Here is a 22,983-nt window from a genome sequence, read left to right as displayed (position 1 = left end):
GGCCCGAAGACCGGTCCTTATAGTGGCCGAGGTGCTACTAGCAGAACGATGCACCTCAAGCACCTGAATAGAGGGGGGGAGGAGGTGTGTGTTCAATTCTATCACAAGCCAACCATTCCACAGTGTCCAAATGATATGAGAACTCCCAAAGTCTAAAGTTATAAAACCACCTAGTGTTGCCTAATTAATCAGCGAAGCATCTACCTAAATTCATACTAGTGGAACCGTTAATAGAGTACCCACTAGTTGGGGTTTTGTTTATACTAGGGTGAACAAGGTAGCAATAATAATAAGGTCATAACAAAGGTAAATAGGCATGGCTAAATAAAATAGTGATAACGCGGGAATTTAAGTAAAGCGGTAATGCAATAGTTTAAATCAAAATAGTTTTATAAACTGGGATTCAATATGCTCAAGGGTGATGCGACTTGCCTTGCTCAGAGAGAACAGCCTTCCGAACCTTCGATGACGACCGCGAACCACGCTTCGGGAACCTTCGGAACGACAGAAGCTACGCGAAGCACACAAGCAAAGCTACAAGCCTATAAAGAAGCAATAACAATACATAAAAAGAAAGCACACGGTTCTTTAAGTTATAACAAACATTAGGAGACTTGAACGGGTCGATTCGGGGTTCGTATGATCAAGATATGATCATCCGAAGTTTAATGCTGTTATATGAAGATTTACTGATTATTATGATTAGGTTTTGCAACTATTAAACATGTGCAAGCGCTAGCCTGGAAAAGACATGAAGGCTGCGCTGTTGACATGCGGACCCCACATGTCAACCTAATGGACCACGGTAGACCGAGTACACAGAGACGGTCCACGGGTCGATGGAAGTAGACCCCGTGTGCCAACCGAGGCGAGTGGCCGACAAACGGACTCCACTGGACACCACGCGGGCTGCACACATGGAAACCACGCGGCTACCGAGCGGGCACACAAACACGGTCACCACACGCACCCACGAACGATTACCAACACCGGTACACGGGTACCGGGGTCGACAACCGCAAACGGGCACGGGGCGACACCGAAAGGACGAGGACGGGGCAGCGAGAGGAGGGACCCTTACCACCACGCGACGAGGTGTGGGAACGACGACGACGAACGGGTGCGACGGAGACGGCTCGGGGACGACGGAGGCGAACGGCGAGGGAACTACTTCGGCGGCGATTCTTAGACGGAGGCAGGACGCGGCCGACGCAGCGCTTGACGACGCGGCCGACGCAGCGCTTGACGACGCGGGGTCGAGGACGAAGACGACGACGGGGCTGCAGCGGCTCACTTGGGATGTAGATGACGAACGCGATCGGCTTGACGGAGAGACGAGCGCCACAACGAGCGAAACCGGGAATGACGAGAAGATGACGACGACGACGACCGGGGCCGGCGAGGAGGCGACGAGGGCAGCCGGCAGCAGCTGCACGGATGTGAGGACGGCGCGGAACATGCCGCTGCGATGACGACGATGGTGGTGGCGCAGCGAAACGATGTGCCGGGCGACCGACGGGATGTCGACGACGAGGACAAACGGTGACGACGACGACGGACGGCGGAGGGGTTCGGATGGAGGGAAGGCGATGCCAAGGATGACGTCGCCGGCTCGCCGCTGCGATGCCGGAGGTGGTGGTGGCGCGGCCGACGGCGCACGGGTGGAGCAAGGGCCGACCGGGGAAATTCTGGCGAGGCGGATGGAGAGGCCGGCGCGGCACGGTGGTGTTCTGGTGAAATACGGGCGACACCGTGGCTTGGCTGGGGAAGAGGACGGCGTTCCGGTGCCGGGAGAGGTGGTGGCGATGTCGGCCGGTGCACAGGAGACGCGGCAGAGGCGGCCGAAGGCGGAACAGTGGCGGCAACGCCACTGTTGCCGGCGGGGATGCACTTCCGGAGGTCTCCACGGGAAACGGAGGGCAGGCCGGCGTAGAGGAGACACCTGCGAGGCCGAGGAAGGTGGTGGCGCGGCCAGCCGACGCACTGGCGCGGCGGCACGGGCGGCTGGAGGTGGCCGGCGGCATAAGAGGGAGAAGGAGGACGGCGGGGAGAAGTGGTGCGGCCGTGGGGGAGCTCGGGAAGAGGCAAAACAGAGAGAGGAGAGGGAGGGGATCCCGTTTTATAGGTCACAGAGGGGAGCCGACCACGGCAAGGGCGGGGACGGCGCCGGGAATCCGGCCGGCGGCCATGAATGCCGGTCAAGGGAGGGAATAAATCCCCGGCAATTGGGGATGGGATTCAAGGGGAAAAATTAGGGGAATTGAAGAGGGAGTAATGGGGTTTCCATTCCCCTAATTTAATTTGAATGTAGGCATTGGATTGAGGCGGATTTGGGGGGAGGAAGGAGCTATGTTTGCACGGGAGAGAGAGAGGAAGGAGGCCGGGCGGCTGGAGGTTGACGACGACTGGGGGTGGGACCCACGCGGTCGCAATCGGCGCGCATGCGGTGCACGTGCACGCGGCTGGCTCGGCTTGGCCTGGTTTGGGTCGGGCGGCTGGGCCGAGAGGGAAGGAGGGAGGGGAGGGGCGGCCTAGAAGGAGGAGGAGAGGAGGGAGTGGCCGGCAGGGGAAGGGGAGGCCCAAGAGAAGGAGGGAGAGAAGGAGAGGGAGAGAAAGAGAGGGAGGAAGGGAGGACTTTGGCCGCGGGCCGGGAGAGAGTGGGAGGACTTTGGGCCAGACTTGGCCCAAAGGGAGGAGGGGGATTAATTTAGGTTTTTCTTTTTAATAAACTCTGATAATTGTTTTTGTTGCTTAATAATATTTCCGATGCTCTGAAAATTCAAGTAAAATTTGAGGGCTTTTTTTAGACCATGGAGAATTTAACAAAAAATCTCCGGACAACATTAGAATTTTTCTTGTACGTATTTTAGTGTTTGCCAATTTCTTTTTGAATTTTAATTAATTCTATTATTCCTTTTAGAGAATGATTTTTATTTCGGGATGAATTTATCACGGGCGTGACAAAATTCCTTGTCTCTAAACCCATCCACTTTTCCAGCTTGATAGCCACCCCCTTTTAGTATTGCCGAAATCTTGTTTCGACAACGGTCATCATGAATAATTCTAAAGGATCGATTGGGGAGATTAATGTTCTGGTTGGCAATAATAAAGTGTTTAAATTTTCTATATCATCTTTGCCAAAGTTTATGTCTACATGGCTTGCCTGTGATCAATCTAGAGCTAGAGGCACATAACTAAAATTGGAAAGGATTAATGAGGTTGATGCTAATATAGTGGATAGTTCTAAATCATCGGACAAGGGAAATATAAGCAACTGTGTAGCCAAATGGGTAGATAGTAAATCTGAACCATTCATTTGCTTAGCTTTAAAACCGTCTCAACAAAAGTGTCGATTAAAGGAAAAGAAGTATACTTTTGATTGGACTATGTGTGATCATATTTTTGAAGATTTGCTAAAAAATTATTATATTAAATTACTTGATCACTATGTCATGCCATCGCTTCTAGATTTAGAAGAACGAATTTATTGTAAGTGGCACAATTCGTTCGAGCATTGTCCTAGTGATTGTAATATTTTTCGTCGGAAAATACAATCGGCTATTATTGAAGGCCGATTGCGTTTTGCAACTCCAAGAAAGTCATATGCCAAGGATGACTGTTTTGATAAAAGAAATCGGTCTAGGTGGTCTAGTAGGAAGAAGTCTTCGGCACAGGTGGGAGGTAGTTCAACAGGGAAGCAAATCTGGATGCCGAAGTCTAGGGGTCAAGAAAAGAGCTTAGTTGCTGGTGCACATGTGAGTGTACAAAAGGCTTCAGTTCAGAAAAAGGTTATTGAACTTACGGAGCATGCATGTGTACAACAGCTAGAAAACGTACACCATGTGAGTATGAAGCGAGAGGCATCTTTGGCAGAGTTAGTAACAAGTCAGAATCCGCCGAAGAGCTCAGGGGGCAATGGCAGCCAACCGAAACACTCACACAGCTTGTCAAATTGGTAGAAGAAGCAGCTAGAAAAGCTAAGTGCAGAGAAATTGAAGAAGAGAGGTATGGCATGGGTTCCTAAAGGAAGTGTCCAAGTGCATAATGAAAAAGATGCTAACGTTGAAGTGAAGGCAAAGAAGGAAAAGGGAGCTAGGAGGCGTGCACCAAATCAAAGGTCTGCATCCAATCATCATGTTCTTTCGCCTTCACATCTATTAAAATCTATATTTCTGGTGAAGTGTCCTACTACCACATCTATCTGCCACGTGCACATGCTCTTCACACTCAATCTCCTGTAGAATCTACAGTTTGCCACCAGTGTCGTTGGATGTTTCTTACGCTGTGCCAGCCGTCCGATTGCAACACGCCCGCAACACCCACCACAGGCCCCACCGGTAGGATGCAGTCACCACGAAGCTAGGCAGGGAAAAAGCAAGATGCACGCGTTTGCTTCTTCTTCTTCTTCGCCGCCGCCGCCGCCGGCTCCCTGCCCGCCCAGTCGCCTGTGCGTGTCGTCCATCCCTCCACATCCGCCCTGCGCGCCTTCTTGATGGGCTGCACCACTCATACACATGCTTCTCGCCTCCTCCTCCCGTTGATTTGTCGCCGCCTTCTCCGGTTCTCCCCAGTGGTGGCGCTGTCCAGGCATACCCTAGTGCCATTGTTCTTTAGCCGACGGATTTATGCGCTGTTGTGCCTACGCGCGGCAGGTATAGTTCTTTACCAGCCTCCAATGTTGTTTCTCCCGATTTCCCCCAATTTATTTCCCTTTTCTTTTTACTATTTATCTCCCCTCATCTATCCGCGTTTTGCAATTTTTTTATGCATGACATAATCGGGCTATGAAGTTCTAGGTTTTTTTTCTAAAATTTTACTGTTTTTTGATTGGCACTGCCTAGTTTACTAATTCCATTTTTTCGGTTGTTATTATGCTTTCATTACTGAATCAACGAATAAAGGATGGGTGACCAAGATAGAAAACGGAAGGCTGCTCTTCTAGACCAGAGATCTGAAGGTCACCTTGCCTTTCCATTGTACTAACAATTTTATTTAGTTCCTTTTTTTGACCTCTCAACCATGTATTTTTTAAATTTATTCTATAGGTGCCTCCAGTAGCAAACAAGCAAGACATGCACAGAGCTTGGAGGCAGATTTTGTGCAATCTATGTATGGATTCCATGTGCCATGCTCCCAAGTACCTAATCATCGTCTTATGTTTGCGCCTGATAGTGCACACCATTCAGCTCATGCCAACTTTCCCTATGGTACCGATGTCATTGCCATCCTGAGAAACAATTGCTTTCTCATTTTTTATTATAGTTTAAGGATCTCAAATTAATTTAGCTGTTCTTTTGCCACCTTACGTAGGGCTTCCAAATCCACAGCCAGCTGTTGCTTCTGAGGCACGCAGGAAACGTAAGGCGGCCATGGCTCTGAAGATAGGTGGTGAGTTTTCTTCCTCTAGCTATAGTTCATCATCCAATGGGCAATATAGCTATTATTTTTTGTTCTCTTCCAGGGGTTCATGGTTTGATGTTTCCATGATGGGTTTATTTCCATTCACACTCTTATAGAGATAAATGTTGCTTCATCATATCCTTGCATTTTACTTCCTTCGCATCTACCATGTAATAGAACCCAATAATGCTTCTTCTGCTTCTCGACGGTCTACCCGTTCTCGGATCTCCCTTGGTCGGGAAAATACCGCCGAACAAGAAAAGCAAGGCTATGCACAGACCAGCCAGATTATAGCCCCTACTCCTAATGAAGGTAACATAGGTATCTATGGTTATTTCATATTAATTCACCATATTTTGCCTATTTGACAATTACTTTTATTTAGCGGAGGATCCTACTCTTCGACGGCCTAACCGACATCGACGTAAGTACCATGCTTTTTTCATGTCCTCCTTTTCAATTAACCATGCATCAATACAGTTCAAGAAAGTTACATTACTGGTATGACTTATGGCCCATACAGTTATTATTCTTTGCATGTGATCAATTGATGTGAGATCTTGGTCATATTCGACGCCTTTAATCCATTATGCATATTGTCTGTTATATCGCACAACCATTTAATGCTTGGTATTTATTATGTTCAGCAATTGCTAAACTATCAAACTGATATGATCATTGGTCTATCTCAAAGCTCATGATGTTGTTATTAAACTGGCACGGTCGCTGTGTTACCTCAATGCTGATGAACTTGCTGTTAAAATGCAATGATCACTGCTCCACCTCAATGTGTTGTTGTACCTGCTATTAGATTGACATGGTCACTGCTGATGTATGGTAATTACCAATCACATTGTTTTTCCCTCACCCGTGTTGCAAAACTAATGGCTTCATATGCATTTTTTTTCTGTTCGTGCATATGTTTCTTAGTCGTATTCCCTCCCTTTAGCTCTCTCACATGTTCCTATTGTTACAGGGCCCAATAGTGCCATTTCATCCTCTTTATGGTGCACCTATTTTACCATCTGCTTCAATCAGGAAACTACAAATATCAACATGGGTATCTCAGTGCATGGCCTCCGCTCATTTGACCACTACTCTTGCTGAGCTTGGCACATGTGTATATTTTTGTCATTTTTGTATTTCTTCTATCCATTTTTCTTTCATTACCACATGATTATCTTAGCTTTTTATATGTTTCTTTCGTATTTAATCACAGATCCTTCTATAGGCTGATTGGTAACGGCACAACTTATTGAGCTTCTCTTAAAACATTTCCCAATTTCCACCACATTACTATCATGTATGAAATTGCATTGCTCATATCACTTTTACACACTATACCACTCTCACAGTAATGTCGCTGCTCAATCGATGTGAGATCATGCTGTTGTTCGATGCTTAAAATCCATTCTGCTCATTGGATGCGAAATCATGCTGAATATGATGCTTACAATCCATTATGCTCAGTGATTGCTCTATGTTCTATCATTATATTAACATTTTTCATCCACGGCTGATTTCGGATTGTGATAACCTACACTCCAGCTGCTTATTAAACTACATTTCTCTTTTGTTTATAGCTATTTCTTTCCACAACATTGTGTTAATTGTTTGCTTCATTATTCTACCAAATGGCATGCACTGTTTTCTCCCCTCTCTATCTAGGAGGGCCATCTTATACATGCCCACATTGTGGTGCTTTATTCTGGTATGAGGAGCGAGTCCAAGGCCGTGGTCGTCGAGCTTCACCTATTTACAACAAGTGTTGCAGAGGGGGGAGCATTGTGTTGCCCCCATACAAGCCACCACCAGAACCATTGCTTGGTCTTCTAACTGGACAAGATAGTATGCTTTCACACCACTTCTTTGATAACATTAGGCGTTACAATTCTATGTTTGCCATGACATCTATGGGTGTGAATATCATAAATTCAATAAATGATGGTCGAGGTCCTTATGTGTTCAAGATTAGTGGGCAGCTTTGCCATCGGATAGGGTCATTAATTCCATCTAATGGTAGAAGACCAGAATATTGCCAATTATATATCTTTGATACTGAGAATGAAGTGAAGAATAGAATGGCTGTTGCTTCACATGGCAATGTTACTTTCAAACCAAATGAAGATGTCGTAGCTGCTTTGGTGACCATGTTTGATTCCCACAATCCAATAGTACAGGTTTTTCGCACTGCTCGAGATAGGATCTCTGATCAAACTGATGATCACTACTCAGTGAAGCTATTTAGTGTCCCAAATCAGCATGGCAGTGTATATAGTGCACCTATTGCAGCAGAAGTGGTTGGCTTGGTGGTTAATGATTTAGGTGTCACCGATGAAGGCCGAGACTTAGTGGTGCAGGATCATGCAGCTAATCTAAAGAAAATCAAAGAAACCCATTGCAAGTTTATGGCAATGCAATATCCAATCTTATTTCCCTATGGAGAAGATGGGTTCCATGAGGATCTGAAATATCACTAGTGTCGTCGTTCTAATGCAATTCAGCGAAAAAAGATTACTCGGGTAGAGTATTATGCATATAGGCTACATGATAGAGCCGACGACTTCAATACCCCCTTATGGTGCAAGAAACTGACCCAAGCATACGAGGTTGATGCTTTTTGTTGTGCCGAGGATAAGAGATTAAGTCATTATAGAAATGAATCATTTCAGCTCAGATATAGATCCAGACCATATAATCTTTCGTTCAAGCAGTCAGCAATGGTCTCACTGATGCTTCAGCTACAGGTCAACGAATCATTTTGCCAAGTTCTTTCACTGGAAGCCCACATTGGTATTACCAGAATTATCAGGATTGTGTAGCACTTTGTCGTCGGTTTGGATGTCCAGACCTTTTTATCACTTTTACATGTAATGCTGCTTGGCAAGAGATTAGAGAAGCTCTAGCATCCATACCAAGACAACACCCCTCTGACCAACCTGACATTGTAAATCGGGTTTTCCACATGAAGCTCCAACTACTCTTGGATGACATAACAAAGTACTCATTTTTTGGTCCTGTAATTGCAAGTGAGTTGTCCACATGTTCCTTATGTTATTTCTTTATATGCCAATTAGCTCTTTTCGTTGGTCCTCCCATATTTACTTTCATGTTTTTCTTTCCAGTTGTCTACACGATTGAGTTTCAGAAAAGGGGTCTGCCACATGTCCACATAATTGTATGGATTAAAAAAGATGCTCCTTTTAGTGCTGACCAAATAGATGCCTATATATCCGCGTAGCTACCAGATCCATTGGTTGATCGTATTGGATATGATGCTATTACAAAACTGATGATACATGGGCCCTGTGATGCTGTAAACTCAAGCTCTCCTTGCATGGTTGATGGGAAATGTACCAAGTTCTATCCCAAAGAATTTACAAGCAGAACAACTGTGTCTCCAAATGGTCATGTCATTTATGCCCGACCAAACAATGGCATTACAGTTGAGAAAGGTGGTATCAAGATTGACAACCGTTTTGTGGTTCCTCACAATGTTGACCTATGTGTTAAGTACAATGCACACATAAATGTTGAAAGTGTTAACCGTGATGGTATGGAAAAATATCTTTTTAAGTACACCAACAAAGGGTCTGATTGTGCCAAGTTTGGTATCCAGAATAAAGGCATTGGTGCTGATGGAGTTAATGAGATACAACAATATCTGGATTGTCGATGTGTTACACCCCATGATGCTGCCTAGCGTCTCCTCCAATTTGATATCCACCACAGCGATCCACCTGTTGAGCGTCTACATGTCCACCTTCCGCTGGAAAATAATGTGTTCTTCATTGAGGATGATTATCTTGACCAGGTGATTGATAATCCACGTAATGCTATTACCAAACTTACTGCTTGGTTTGATGCCAACAGAATGTATCCAGAGGCGCGACAATACACTTACCTAGAGTTCCCTGAGCATTGGACATGGCATGCTGATGGAAAGTATTGGGCGCCACATCGTAATGATCGTGGGAAGGTTGGACGCATAGCTAATGTTGGGCCTAATCAAGGCGAAGTTTTCTACCTGCGAATGTTGTTGCATATAGTGAAAGGAGCACAATTCTATCATGATCTACGAACTGTTGCTGGCCAACAATACCCTACATTTCGAGCTGCATGTGAAGCATTGGGTTTACTTGGTGATGATCGTGAATGGTCCTATGCTATGTCCGATGCAGCAAGTTGGGCTCTTCCATATCAGTTAAGGCAGTTATTTGTCACTCTACTTCTGTTTTGTCAGGTTTCAAGTCCATTAAAACTGTTTGATGAATATGCACAGCTAATGGGAGATGATATCAAGTATCGCACCAGACAACATGCGCCTGGGGCTTCTCAAGCATTAATTGAAAAGCAGGTCAGATCATGTGTTTTACTTGAATTAGACAATCTACTGAAAAATACCGGTTATACCTTACACCACTTTCAACCACCATAGCCAGACCATCATGTATCATCAGTTGTCCAGAATAGGCTAATAACGGATGAGCTTTCTTATAGTTCTGATGCTACTGTAGCACTAGCAATTGAACAAGTTAGCCAATTGAATATAGGGCAGAAATATATTTATGATGCCATAGAGAACTCAATTCTAAACAATTATGGTCAAACATTTTTTGTCTATGGTTATGGTGGAACTGGAAAGACTTTTCTATGGAATACATTGCTGAACAATATTAGAAGTAAAGGAAAAATAGCCTTAGCAGTTGCATCGTCTGGTATAGCAGCATTATTGTTACCCGGTGGTCGTACTCCGCATTCACGCTTAAGAATTCCCCTGAACATTGAAGAGCACTCCGTGTGTGCAATAAAAAAAAACACATAGCTAGCTGAGCTGATTGAACAGACTGCTTTCATTATATGGGATGAGGCTCCTGTCAACCATAGACATTGCTTTGAAGTTCTTGATCATACACTTCGAGATATCATGTCATCAAAAAATCATGCTTTGGCAAGCAAGAAATTTGGTGGTATAACAGTAGTGCTAGGTGGGGATTTCAGACAAACTCTTCCTGTCATACCAAATGCAAAGAAATGCCAGATTCTAGCAGCTTCAATCACTCGCTCTTATTTATGGCAGCATTGTTTGCTCCTTGAATTGACAGAGAACATGAGGCTTACATGTTCAACTCTTTCTCAAGATGACAAAATGGAACTCCAACAATTTGCTGAATGGCTTCTCTTTGTTGGTAGTGGCAGAGTTCCTGGCAGTGTTCCCACTGAGCAGTTAGATACCACTTGGGTCAAAATTCCAGAATACCTTCTTTTACCAATTGACGAAAGGAACCTTGAAGGCTTGATATCTTTTGTGTACGGATCAACACCAGATGTGTCTCAATTACCAACATATCTATGTGAGAGAGCAATTTTGGCTCCAACAAATGAGGTGGCTGCAGCTATAAATACTTAGATTATCAATCAAATTGCTACTGAAGAAATGTCCTACTACAGCTGTGATAGCATAGATGATACTACATCTAATTATTGTACTATCCAATCTCTCTATCCTACAGAGTTTCTTAACACAATACACATGAGTGGTCTTCCAGATCATCATTTGCAGCTTAAAGTTGGTGTCCCCATAATGCTTCTTAGAAATTTGGATCCAACAAAGGGCTTATGCAATGGCACAAGGCTCATAGTAAAGCAACTCACTCACCGCATAATTGAGGCGCAAGTAATCACAGGAAAAGCAAGAGGAGAACTAGCCTACATTCCTAGAATAATCTGCGTCTCAACTGATCCCAAGTGGCCTTTCAAAATAAAGTGTTGTTAATTCCCCGTTCGCATTTCATATGCCATGACAATTAACAAAAGCCAAGGCCAATCATTAAGTATAGTTGGTGTGTATCTGCCAAGCCCTGTGTTCTAACATGGCCAATTATATGTTGCCCTTTCACGTGTTACATCGCCAAAAGGTTTGCACATCCTCATTGAGAACAACCCTTCAGGATATGAAACCAGTACACACAATGTTGTGTTCTCTGAAATATTTATTGATCTATCTAATCAACATTTTTACTCTTAAGGTAATCTCAGCTTCTATTTGTTTGCTTCAACAACAGTCAACCATAATTGCTTATTTGTTCATACATCTTAAGTTATTTCAGATATAGCCACAATATGTATATGATGTTCATACTGAAACATAGAAGGCATCTTCTTTACTTACATACCTCTAAATATTACATTCCTTATAAAGGTAATATTATAGTTATACCATACCATATTTATGTGCATATCTTTCATTAACACAATTCCATAAGATGATACTATATTAAAACATATTGGTCACTAGGCATCACTAATCAATGGACTGATAGTTCATAGGCATCTCAGAACTTAGCTATGATTAAGGCCATGAAACTACAATCTTCAGTCCATATTTATTCGCTCTGTGCAATGGATAACATTCAAATGTAATTTCACTTTCAAAATAAAAATATTTCAACCTATCTAGGCCTAAAATGATCAGTTCCCTATAGCTTGCAATAGCGCTGCTGACAAAATTGTTGGTATGGGCTGAAATTAAATCCCACATTATTTTCTGCTATGCATGTAAAGATGTTAATAAGAAGTAACTGGATACAACTCGATTATTTTTAGTGCTCTAACATACATTGGTATCTGATTGTTTCAGCGTTAGCACAAGTTTCTTAACGCAAGGAAGGCTTTTGGTATAAATGAGACAGTCTGCATCGAAGAAAGAAAATGCAAAGAGCACATTGTTCTGTTGTAGCGGACCGACAGCCTACAGGATCCACTCATGTGTGTTACAGATTTTTTTGGTATTAGATATGTGCTATCTGCTTTTGCTGCTTTGCCTCTACTACCCCACTTAAACAGCAAAACATATAGTAGCATGTGTTCACTATGATATCCATTTAGCTTCTTGATTTTGCAGTATGTAGTTGTTATCAAATATACATAAAAATGTTGGTACTCTATTGCTTCATTTCATTTTATTTCCTGTCTCATATGTCATTTTAAAAATACCGCGGCACCGCGCGGGGTACCAGCTAGTTATTTATATTCTTCACCTATATCGCCAATGCCTATGTCATGGAATCCGTTCTCAGGTATGTATGATTATCCCTCATGGCCTTATTATAATTCTTGGATATCGTATGAGTCTTTATATTATGGAGGGATGTTATCATATAGTTTTGCATATTGACTAAATAGTTGTAGGTGTTGTTATCATTTTTAGAGACCGAAATAGTTAGGTTCTAGCAATATTTATGATTCTTGTATTTATATATTATTCTTTAGAATTTATTTCGGTCATATTTTGTGCGAGTCGGGAAGATGTTGATACTGTTTTAATTTCACCAAGTAGTATTGCTTATGACACATCGGCCCCTTTCAGTCCATGTAGAGTATCCTCGCACTTTAGACCGATTATGAGGCTTTATATTCGGTTTGCAGAGTTTGGTCCATATGGGTGTGAGGGATTTAGCTTTTGGTGATTTACTTTTAATAGTCCGACAGATTAATAAGGGAGTTCCAGTGTTACGATGGATTGTTAAATAATTATTTGGACCGATGTTTTGGTTTAATTAAATTGCTAGATGCTTTGATTGTTCATCATATATCTGAGTAGAGGTAAGTGTTTTATAGTGGATAAACCGGCTATAATTAGCAGTGTTGGTTCGGATAATAAATCTATGCAAGCCGGTTTATCTAGTGGTGGAGGTATCATGGTGCATAATGTGTGTGACTCTAGCGATGGTGTCAGGATGTGGTTCGGTTAGAGTAGGATCTAGTAGAGTCCGTGCATTGATTTCATGGTGGAATTGACCTGTGTGGCGACGGTAGTAGTGGTCAGATATATGCATTGTTCGCAGCTGGCTCGAGCATGCAAAGGACCGAGCAGGGCGTTGTTAGTTCGGTTCAGGAGATGCAACAGATATAGAAGGTTCGGTACGGGGATCATCAGGGACAGCCGAATCAGTAGTGAGTTATTTAGGAGATTCGGTACGGGGATCAGGGACAACTGAATCAGTAGCGAGTTATTGGAGGGAGTCTTAATTTAATTAATTATTTGAAAACCTAGGTTAAATGAGAAATATGTCTTAATTTGGTTAGATAAAAAATAGAAAAGTTCGGCGACATGTTGAGATATTGTTAACGACCAAATTTGGTAATATCAGCATCGGAAAAGAGGATTAGATCGAAGCGGAGTCAAAGGTGGAGATCGAGTCGGGAACAGAGCAAGAATCGATTGGAGTCCGGATCGGCTACGATCAGGATCGGTTGGGTCCGAATCAGACTGGGTGAGCCGATACAACCGATTCTAACAATACGACTTGGTGTACAACATCGGGTTGAGTTGATATGCTTCAAGATGATTGCCGCACATGGATAGGGTCCTGAGAAGGCAATTGTATCTATTAATTAGGATATTTTATGTAATTTCCTTAAGAGATATGTTTAGGACAGAAGTCGGTCGTGAGGACTTATGGTATCTTAGAGTTTGCTAGGGATAAGAGTCGTGTCCGACATGGACATAGTTTGTAATTTTCGGGTATAAATAGACCCCGAACCCCATGTAATCAATTAACACACACGTTCAATACAATTTCGGCATATCGCCACCCTTTTGCTTTTGTTTTATTTCGACGAGTTCTTGCTTTCGGGTTGAGCTGCATCGGTTTCGATCTTCAACAAGAGGTAAAACTTGTTATGACGGCTTGCGTTCTCGGGATTAGTGCTTAAATCTTTATGATACTCTAGTATTGTTTATGTAATTCGTCGAGTTATCATATATCTTACATAATCTTTGGCAATATCGCTATCTAACCTACAAGCGGCTAACATCTGTCAGTATAAAGTAGCCGATTAGGTTATATATCGACGTTGATTTAGATTATATAAGATATCTACCACTCTATGAAACCTTCAGCGGCTTGATTGTCTAGATATTGTTCTTCTTTTCATACTTAATGCTGCATCAGTTGAGTTTGATCTATTAAGTCGTGCTTAGAATACCAATCTCTAGCCTGCTTTCTGGTTGCCGATTAGAGTTGTATCGGAGTTTCAGCCGATCTTATCTGATTTAACTATATTTGATGTATATGCTTCATTGACATGTTAAATCTGCCCTTTATGTCAAGATTTTATTACATATAAGTATATTAAGCTTCTGTTTCGTATATTCTGCCTGTTTTAACATCCTAACGTAGAGTCGTATCGGAGTATTAGCCGATACATGCTAGATCTATCTGATCGGCTATGCTATAAACATATATAGTTCCGTTATTAATATATATTTCGATCTAAGTGATTTATACTGTCTCGGCATGGCGACCGATATATCAATCACTTGATTTAAGTATACATCGATATAAGAACTATATATTGTTAATATCTACAACCGATTAAGTAGATTTAGTTCTTTATTGTCTATTTACAATTGCCGATCGATTTACGTATGACATCAGCTCAAAGATAAATGATATGTCATCGGCATTTAGCCGATCGGCTATCGTTTATATGATTAACCGCGGTTTCTTTGTTATTATTTCTTGTTGGTTGCAGGATCAAATCAACTGGCACGCTAGCATACCCAAAGGCGAGTTTTGGACCTGCATTGGAGTGGAGTTAAGCAGATCTCCCAGGCCTTGTGTTTTACGTCAACACGCTTTTGGCACGCCTGGTGGGACTGATTAGGAGTCAGACAAACAGTTTTCTTCATGGCCGAGAAACCACCACCATCACCGTCCTCGGCTAGCCCAGGTTCCGTTAAAGAAAAGATCCAGAAGTTAGGTCTGCCAGAGATTAATGAAGGGAACATCGTGACCATCGATCCAGAAAAGTTCACACCTGATCAAAAGAAAGATTTTGAAGCGATGATGCAGCAAGCACGGGATCAGTTCTTGAACTCATTCATGCAGATCCGCAAGGGAACACTTGTTCAGAAATATAAAATAAAGGTAGTTGCTGATGATCCCGGGACCAGCTCTTCTAAGGATGAAGAAGGGAAACAAGCTCTAGATGGCTCGGTTCAACCGAGTGACAAATGTGCTACAAATGGTTTTCCAACAAATCAAGGTGACAACTCTCAGGGAGTGCACGGGGTTCAAGGTGATGGTTCTCAGGGGGTTCAAGGTGATGGTTCTCAGGGAGTTCAAGCTGGAGGTGTTAATCAAGACGGCAATGCAGTACAATTGCAGTTCAACAACTTTCAGGATCAGGTTGACTATGATGTACACCATGGTGAAGTCAATGGTTGGTGGTTCAATGGCCGAGTATCAAGCTACAGGACCAGTTTACCTACTAGGAGGAGTATTCCCTAATTATCGGCCATTAATCACTAATAATCAACCAGTCGTCCAGTCAATCCCTCTTAATGCACCATCGGCTCAGCCGACGGCACTAGTATCGGCTCCTGCACCTGCTCCACCACCTTCAGCTCCAAGCCAAGTAATTAATCCCCGATTGTTGGTGAGAGAACAACCACAGCATACTGGACAGAATGTGAATCGGCTAACGCAAGACCAGGTTGCATGTATGTTCTTACATCCTCAACACACCATTGATCCAACCCAACAGCAGCTGATCCAGCAAACACCGCCAAAGCAGCAAGTTGTGCAACCAATGCATCAGACACCCCCAATCCAACAGGTTGTGCAACCGGCTCAGCAGACGCCACCTAGGCAGCAGGTCCTGCAGCCAATCCAGCAAACGCCATTAAGGCAGCAGGTTGTTCAGCCGATTCAGCAGCAAGGTTCAATGAATGCATCGGCTGGGTTTGCAACACCTGGCGGTCAGCCTGTGCAGCATGCTGCAAATCAAGTTGTCCCAGAGCATTTGGTTCACCATGTACAACTAGATGGCACAGTGATTCCTCATGTTATTCTTGAACATTTGCTGCGCAATATTCAGCCGGATCTTCAAAATTACCAGGGGGCAATTTGAACTATCAGTATCAGCCGCCATCACCTCAGGTTCAATACCAGCAGGCAGGATCGGCTCAACCCCAATTTGTTCCTCAATACAACCAATTCGAGCCTATGCCACAACAACCTCAAGGAGCACCTCAACAACGACCATGGGCCGATTTGATTGCGGATGTCATGAAGGAGCAGTTTGGGCTTAGGCCAAAAGATGATGGAAATTTGTACCGACAGTCTTATCCTGAATGGTTTGAGAGGGTTCCTCTACCCAATCGGTTTAAGGTACCGGACTTTTCAAAATTTTCAAGGCAAGATAGTACATCGACTTATGAGCACATTAGCCGATTTTTAGCCCAGTGTGGTGAAGCATCGGTTGTGGATGCCTTGAAGGTTAGGTTGTTCCGGTTGTCTTTGTCTGGGTCGGCCTTTACTTGGTTTTCTTCTTTACCATATGTATCAATTAACAGTTGGGCCGATTTAGAAAAACAGTTTCACAGCTATTTTTATAGTGGGGTTCATGAGATGAAATTGTCCGATCTGACATCGATCAAGCAAAGACATGATGAGCCTGTGCATGAGTACATTTAGAGATTCAGAGAGATGAGGAATAAGTGCTACAGCTTAAGTTTGACTGATGCCCAGTTAGCCGATTTGGCTTTTCAGGGTATGATTGCTCCAATCAGGGAGAAATTCTCATATGAGGATTTTGAAAGCTTGTCTCATCTCACACAGAAGGTAACCTTACATGAACAAAGGTTTGTAGAGGCGAGGAAGAATTCTAGGAAAGTTAACCATGTCTGTCCTTATATGTACGGGTCGGATGATGAGGATGATGATTCTGAGATAGCTGCAGCCGAATGAGTAAGGAGTAAAAAGGTTATACCATGCCAATGGGTGAAGAACTCAGGGAAAGAGGAAAGGTATGACTTTGATATAACCAAGGCTGACAAGATTTTTGACTTGCTACTCCGGGAGAAGCAGATTCAACTTCCTGCTGGTCACACAATTCCATCGGCTGAAGAGTTGGGCAAGAAAAGGTATTGCAAGTGGCATAATTCTGGGTCTCATACTACTAATGATTGCAAGGTATTCAGGCAGCAGATCCAAGCGGCTATTGAAGGAGGCAAAATCAAATTTGATGACTCTAAGAGGCCGATGAAGGTTGATGGCAATCGTTTTCCTGTTAATATGGTGCATACAGCTGGCCGAACAGCCGATAGGGGCCGTGCAAGGGGTTTTCATGTAAATTCGGCTAAGATTATCAACAAATATCAGAGGAAGTATGACAAGCAGCAGGAGAAGCATTATGAAGAAGGTGACGATGGCTTTGATCCTCATTGGGGTTGTGAGTTCTTTAGATTCTGTTGGAATGAAGGTATGAGGCTGCCATCTATTGAAGACTATCCTGGGTGCAGTGATATTGCTGAGAGCTCAAGCCGATCATATAGTAGGGGCAATCGGCTAAGGCAGACAAAACTTCCTGTTCTTCAAAGATTGGGTCCAGTGAATCAAGATCGTGGCCAGGAGGACAATGAAAACAGGAAAAATCAATGGTGTCCTTCTGGTATCTTTATGAAGAATCAAAAAAGAAGGGTTCAAAGATTGAGGAACAAGGAGCGCTTTCAGGAGGTCGAGCAGGAAATTAACCATTGGCTGAAGAAATCAAAGCCGAGGCAGGAGTGGCATGTTAAGAATCAAGTTCCTGTAGCTGATGAAGCCACAGCCGATGAAGCAAAAAGGTTGGCTAAAGGAAAAAGTGTTGTAACTGCTTCGGTCAACATGGTTTTCACGTTGCCTGCCGAGTTTGGGATCAAGCAAGCCGATGTTGATGAGGTTGAAGAAGAATCGGCTAAGCTAATTTTGTCACCAGAACAAGCAGTTTTCGAGAAGCCAGAGGGAACGGAGAATCGGCATCTTAAGCCATTGTATATAAATGGTTATGTCAATGGGAAGCCGATGTCCAAGATGATGGTCGATGGTGGGGCTGCAGTAAATTTGATGCCTTACGCTACATTCAGGAAGTTGGGCACAAACGCTGAAGATCTCATCAAGACAAACATGATTCTCAAAGACTTTGGCGGCAATCCATCAGAAACCAAAGGAGTTTTGAATGTTGAGCTGACAGTCGACAACAAAATTATCCCTACAACATTTTTTGTCATCGATGGGAAGGGTTCTTATAGCTCGTTGCTTGGAAGGGATTGGATTCATGCTAATTGTTGCATTCCTTCAACCATGCATCAATGCTTGATTCAGTGGCAAGGCGACAAGATTGAAATTGTGCCAGCTGACAGGTCAGTCAATGTTGCCATTGCCGATTTAGCTCTTTGGGAGATGGATGGTCTTGATTGTTTATCTGGAAAAGTTTGGGATGGAGATTTTCTAAAAGTGTCCGATTCTGATATACAGCCAATTGAAGATGGAGAACCCAAGCTATTATTTTGAGGGCGTCGTGGAGGGTTCAGATGTCTACAACAAGGACACAGTAGATGATCTCGATGACAAGCAATGACAGGGTTTTATGTCGGCCGATGATTTGGAGGAAATTGACATAGGTCCAGGTGATTGACCAAGGCCGACATTTATTAGTAAGAATTTATCTACAGAATTTAGAACCATGTTGATAGAGCTGTTGAAAGAATTCAGAGATTTCTTCGCTTGGGAGTATTATGAAATGCCTGGACTCAGCCGATCAATTGTTGAATATCGGCTACCTATCAAACCAGGGGTTAGGCCACACCAACAACCTCCGAGGAGATGCAAAGCCGATATGCTTGAACTTGTCAAGGCTGAGATTAAACGATTATATGATGCTGGTTTTATTCGTCCTTGCCGATATGCTGAGTGGGTTTCTAGTATAGTTCCTGTTATCAAGAAGAACGGTAAGGTCAGGGTGTGCATTGATTTCCGAAACTTGAATAAAGCAACCCCGAAGGATGAATATCCAATGCCGGTAGCCGATCAGCTAGTTGATGCTGCGTCAGGGCACAAGATTTTAAGTTTTATGGATGGAAACGCAGGATATAATCAGATTTTTATGGCCGAAGAAGATATTCATAAGACAGCTTTTAGGTGTCCTGGTCCAATCGACTTGTTTGAATGGGTTGTGATGACTTTCGGCTTGAAGAGTGCTGGCGCTACATATCAAAGGGCTATGAATTACATATACCATGATCTAATCGGCTGGTTGGTTAAAGTCTACATTGATGATGTGGTTGTTAAGTCTAAAGAGATAGAGGACCACATAGCCGATTTGAGGAAAGTTTTTGAGAGAACCAGAAAATATGGCCTGAAAATGAACCCGACAAAATGTGCTTTTGGTGTATCGGCTGGCCAGTTTTTGGGATTTCTTGTTCATGAGAGGGGGATTGAGGTGACTCAAAGGAGTGTTAATGCGATCAACAAGATTCAGCCTCCAGAGAACAAGACGGAACTACAGGAGATGATTGGCAAGATAAATTTTGTTAGAAAGTTTATTTCTAATTTGTCCGGGAGGTTAGAGCCTTTTACACCATTGTTGAGATTGAAAGCCGATCAGCAGTTTACTTGGGGGGCAGAGCAATAGAAGGCTTTGGATAATATTAAGGAATATCTTAGCTCTCCTCCTGTTTTGATTCCTCCACAGAAAGGAATACCTTTTAGATTGTATCTTCAGCCGGTGAGAAGTCAATCAGCTTAGTCTTGATTCAGGAGCTGGAAGGAAAGGAACGAGCTGTATTCTATCTCAGTCGTCGGCTCTTGGATGCTGAAACTAGATTTTCCCCTGTGGAGAAGTTATGCTTGTGCTTATATTTTTCATGTACAAGGTTGAGGCATTATCTATTATCCAATGAGTGCACTGTCATATGCAAGGCCGATGTTGTTAAATACATGTTATCGGCTCCGATTTTGAAAGGAAGGGTTGGAAAGTGGATATTTTCCTTAACTGAGTTTGATCTTCGGTATGAGTCGCCGATGGCAATTAAGGGACAAGTTATAGCCAATTTTATTGTGGAACATCGTGATGATTCAATCGGCTCGGTCGAGATTGTGCCGTGGACTTTATTCTTTGATGGATCAGTATGTACTCATGGTTGTGGTATCGGCTTAGTTATAATTTCCCCTAGGGGGCCATGTTTCGAGTTTGCTTATACTATCAAACCTTATGCAACTAACAATCAAGCTGAGTATGAGGCAGTGCTTAAAGGATTACAATTACTCAAGGAATTTGAAGCCGATGCGATTGAAATCATGGGGGATTGTTTGTTGGTAATCCGTCAATTGGCAGGAGAATATGAATGCAAGAATGATACATTAATGGTTTATAATGAGAAGTGCCAAGAGTTGATGAAGGAATTTCGGCTGGTTACTTTGAAGCATGTATCTCGAGAATAAAATATTGAAGCTAATGATTTAGCCCAAGGGGCATCGGGGTATAAGCCGATGATCAAAGATGTTAAGGTCGAGGTCGCAGCAATAACAGCCGATGATTGGAGGTATGATGTGCATCAGTATTTACAGAATCCATCTCAATCGGCTTCTAGGAAATTGAGATATAAGGCGTTGAAGTACACTTTGCTGGATGATGAGCTTTATTATCGGACAATTGATGGGGTATTGCTTAAGTGCTTGAGTGCCGATCAAGCTAAAGTTGCAATCGGCGAAGTTCATGAAGGAATTTGTGGTACTCATCAATCGGCTCATAAGATGAAGTGGTTACTTCGGCGTGTAGGGTATTTTTGGCCGACAATGCTGGAGGATTGTTTCAGATATTACAAAGGGTGTCAAGATTGTCACAAATTTGGAGCAATTCAGCTAGCACCGGCATCGGCTATGAATCCTATCATTAAGCCATGGCCATTCAGAGGATGGGGAATTGATATGATCGGCATGATAAATCCACCATCGAGTAAGGGGCATGAGTTTATATTGGTGGCGACCGATTATTTCACCAAGTGGGTAGAGGCGATTCCTTTGAAGAAAGTTGATTCTGGGGATGCGATATAGTTTGTTCAAGAGCATATAATTTACCGATTTGGTATTCCTCAAACTATTACAACCGATCAAGGTTCAATTTTCGTGTCCGATGAGTTTGTCCAGTTTGCCCATAGCATGGGTATCAAGTTATTGAATTCTTCACCATATTATGCACAAGCTAATGGGCAGGTCAAGGCATCTAACAAGAGCTTGATCAAATTGATTAAGCGAAAATTTCTGATTATCCTCGGCTATGGCATACTCGGTTGGCCGAAGCATTGTGGTCTTATCGGATGGCTTGTCATGGATCGATCCAAATCCCTCCTTATAAACTTGTTTATGGCCATGGGAAGTTCGAATTGGCTCCAGAAGAACGGACTTACAAAATGATTTAACAGCCGATGAATATTACAACCTTATGGCCGATGAGAGGGAAGATTTGGTTCAGTCACGATTGCGAGCCCTTGCAAAAGTTACCAGGGATAAAGAGCGTGTTGCTCGGCATTACAATAAGAAAGTGGTACCCAAAGATTTTTCGGAGGGGGAACTTGTATGGAAGTTGATTTTGCCGATTGGAACTCGAGATAGCAAATTCGGCAAGTGGTCGCCGAATTGGGAATGACCGTTTCAAATTTATAAAGTTGTATCTAAAGGAGCTTACATGTTGCCAGGACTCAATGGAGAAGTTTATGGTAGAGCACTAAATGGCAAATATTTGAAGAAATATTACCCAAGTGTTTGGGTTAATGCATGATCGGCTGATGTTGCCGATCCATGATAGCCGATGTATTTTCGGCGTCTTGAGATGGCCGATATGGTTATATCACCCTTAGTTGTTTTTCCATATTGTAATCAGTTGTGGTTTGCCAATATACAATGGCCGATATTGTTATATCGCCCTTAGTTGCTTTTCCATATTGTAATCTGTTGTGGTTTGCCGATATACAATGGCCGATATTATTATATCGCCCTTAGTTGTTTTTATAATTTTATCAATGCTTTTGACATTGTAAAATTAGGGGGGCACATATGTACAAAACATAAAAATGAAAATTATTGAGCGAAGTTAGAAGTTGTATTAATCGGCACAAAGGATTGTTAAGAAAGTGAAGTACTAAAGTATCTTAGCTGATTACAAAAATCTCTAAGGCAAATTACACAGAAAGTCATCGAGACAAGTATTGTTGGATAGCCGAAATAGCCCTTTGCCTAATTTGTTCTACTTCTTCAATGGCTTGGGCATCTTTAGCATCAGTTCTAGAAATAGCCTTTAGGGACTTGGTCAGATCAGCAACATTCTTGATAGCTGATTTGAGTCTTGCTTTCTGCTCTTCGATAGATTTTGGGAGATCGGCTAGCTTTTTGTGTTCCATATCTAGCTCAGCATTGCATTCTTCAAGCTGTGCGAAGAGCTCGATCTTGCGAGCTTCGAGCCGATCAATATTGGACTTAATCGGACCCTCAGATAGCTGATCAAGTTTGACCTTTTCTTCATGCACAAGCTGCCGATTAACTTGGATTGTGGCTTCAATCTCCTTGCGCTCCCGACGTTCGGCTAGTCTTAGCTTAGCCTTTTCCAACTTGAATTGATGTTTCTCGCGGCTGGAGTAAGGACATCGGCTAGTTCTTCGGGAATCAGGGCTTGAACTTCATGTAGTCGTGTCCTATTCGACCCACAGTCGACCACTAAGCTATCTAAAGAGGAGGCCTCTAGACGACGAGAGATATC

At 43.0% G+C, this 22,983-nt stretch overlaps 1 protein-coding gene across 12 annotated transcripts; it reads left to right on the top strand.

The window, feature by feature from the left end:
• Positions 1 to 4,307: 4,307 nt before the first annotated feature.
• On the top strand, positions 4,308 to 17,417 carry LOC127768871 (uncharacterized). 12 transcript variants are annotated; one of them, XM_052294534.1, is made up of 11 exons: positions 4,315 to 4,652; positions 4,902 to 4,957; positions 5,046 to 5,207; positions 5,311 to 5,388; positions 5,578 to 5,712; positions 5,786 to 5,824; positions 6,377 to 8,429; positions 8,526 to 9,603; positions 9,683 to 9,757; positions 10,506 to 11,429; positions 12,041 to 17,417. In XM_052294534.1, the coding sequence occupies exon 11, from the start codon at positions 15,397 to 15,399 to the stop codon at positions 16,318 to 16,320; it is 924 nt and encodes a 307-aa protein (XP_052150494.1). In that variant the 5' UTR covers positions 4,315 to 4,652; positions 4,902 to 4,957; positions 5,046 to 5,207; positions 5,311 to 5,388; positions 5,578 to 5,712; positions 5,786 to 5,824; positions 6,377 to 8,429; positions 8,526 to 9,603; positions 9,683 to 9,757; positions 10,506 to 11,429; positions 12,041 to 15,396; the 3' UTR covers positions 16,321 to 17,417. The 12 variants fall into 12 exon arrangements, with proteins under 12 accessions (XP_052150496.1, XP_052150495.1, XP_052150494.1 ...); XM_052294536.1 differs by lacking the exon at positions 10,506 to 11,429 and having other exon boundaries at positions 4,308 to 4,652; XM_052294533.1 differs by having other exon boundaries at positions 8,526 to 9,757.
• Positions 17,418 to 22,983: the final 5,566 nt, after the last annotated feature.

This window comes from Oryza glaberrima, chromosome 3, assembly GCF_000147395.1.
Source record: "Oryza glaberrima chromosome 3, OglaRS2, whole genome shotgun sequence".
NCBI lineage: Eukaryota > Viridiplantae > Streptophyta > Magnoliopsida > Poales > Poaceae > Oryza > Oryza glaberrima.
This window is presented reverse-complemented; position numbering and strand designations above follow the sequence as displayed.

Bases quoted from the DNA above. Each gene is read 5' to 3' on its own strand.
- LOC127768871 (XM_052294536.1), top strand. From the start codon at position 15,397: ATGGCTCGGTTCAACCGAGTGACAAATGTGCTACAAATGGTTTTCCAA.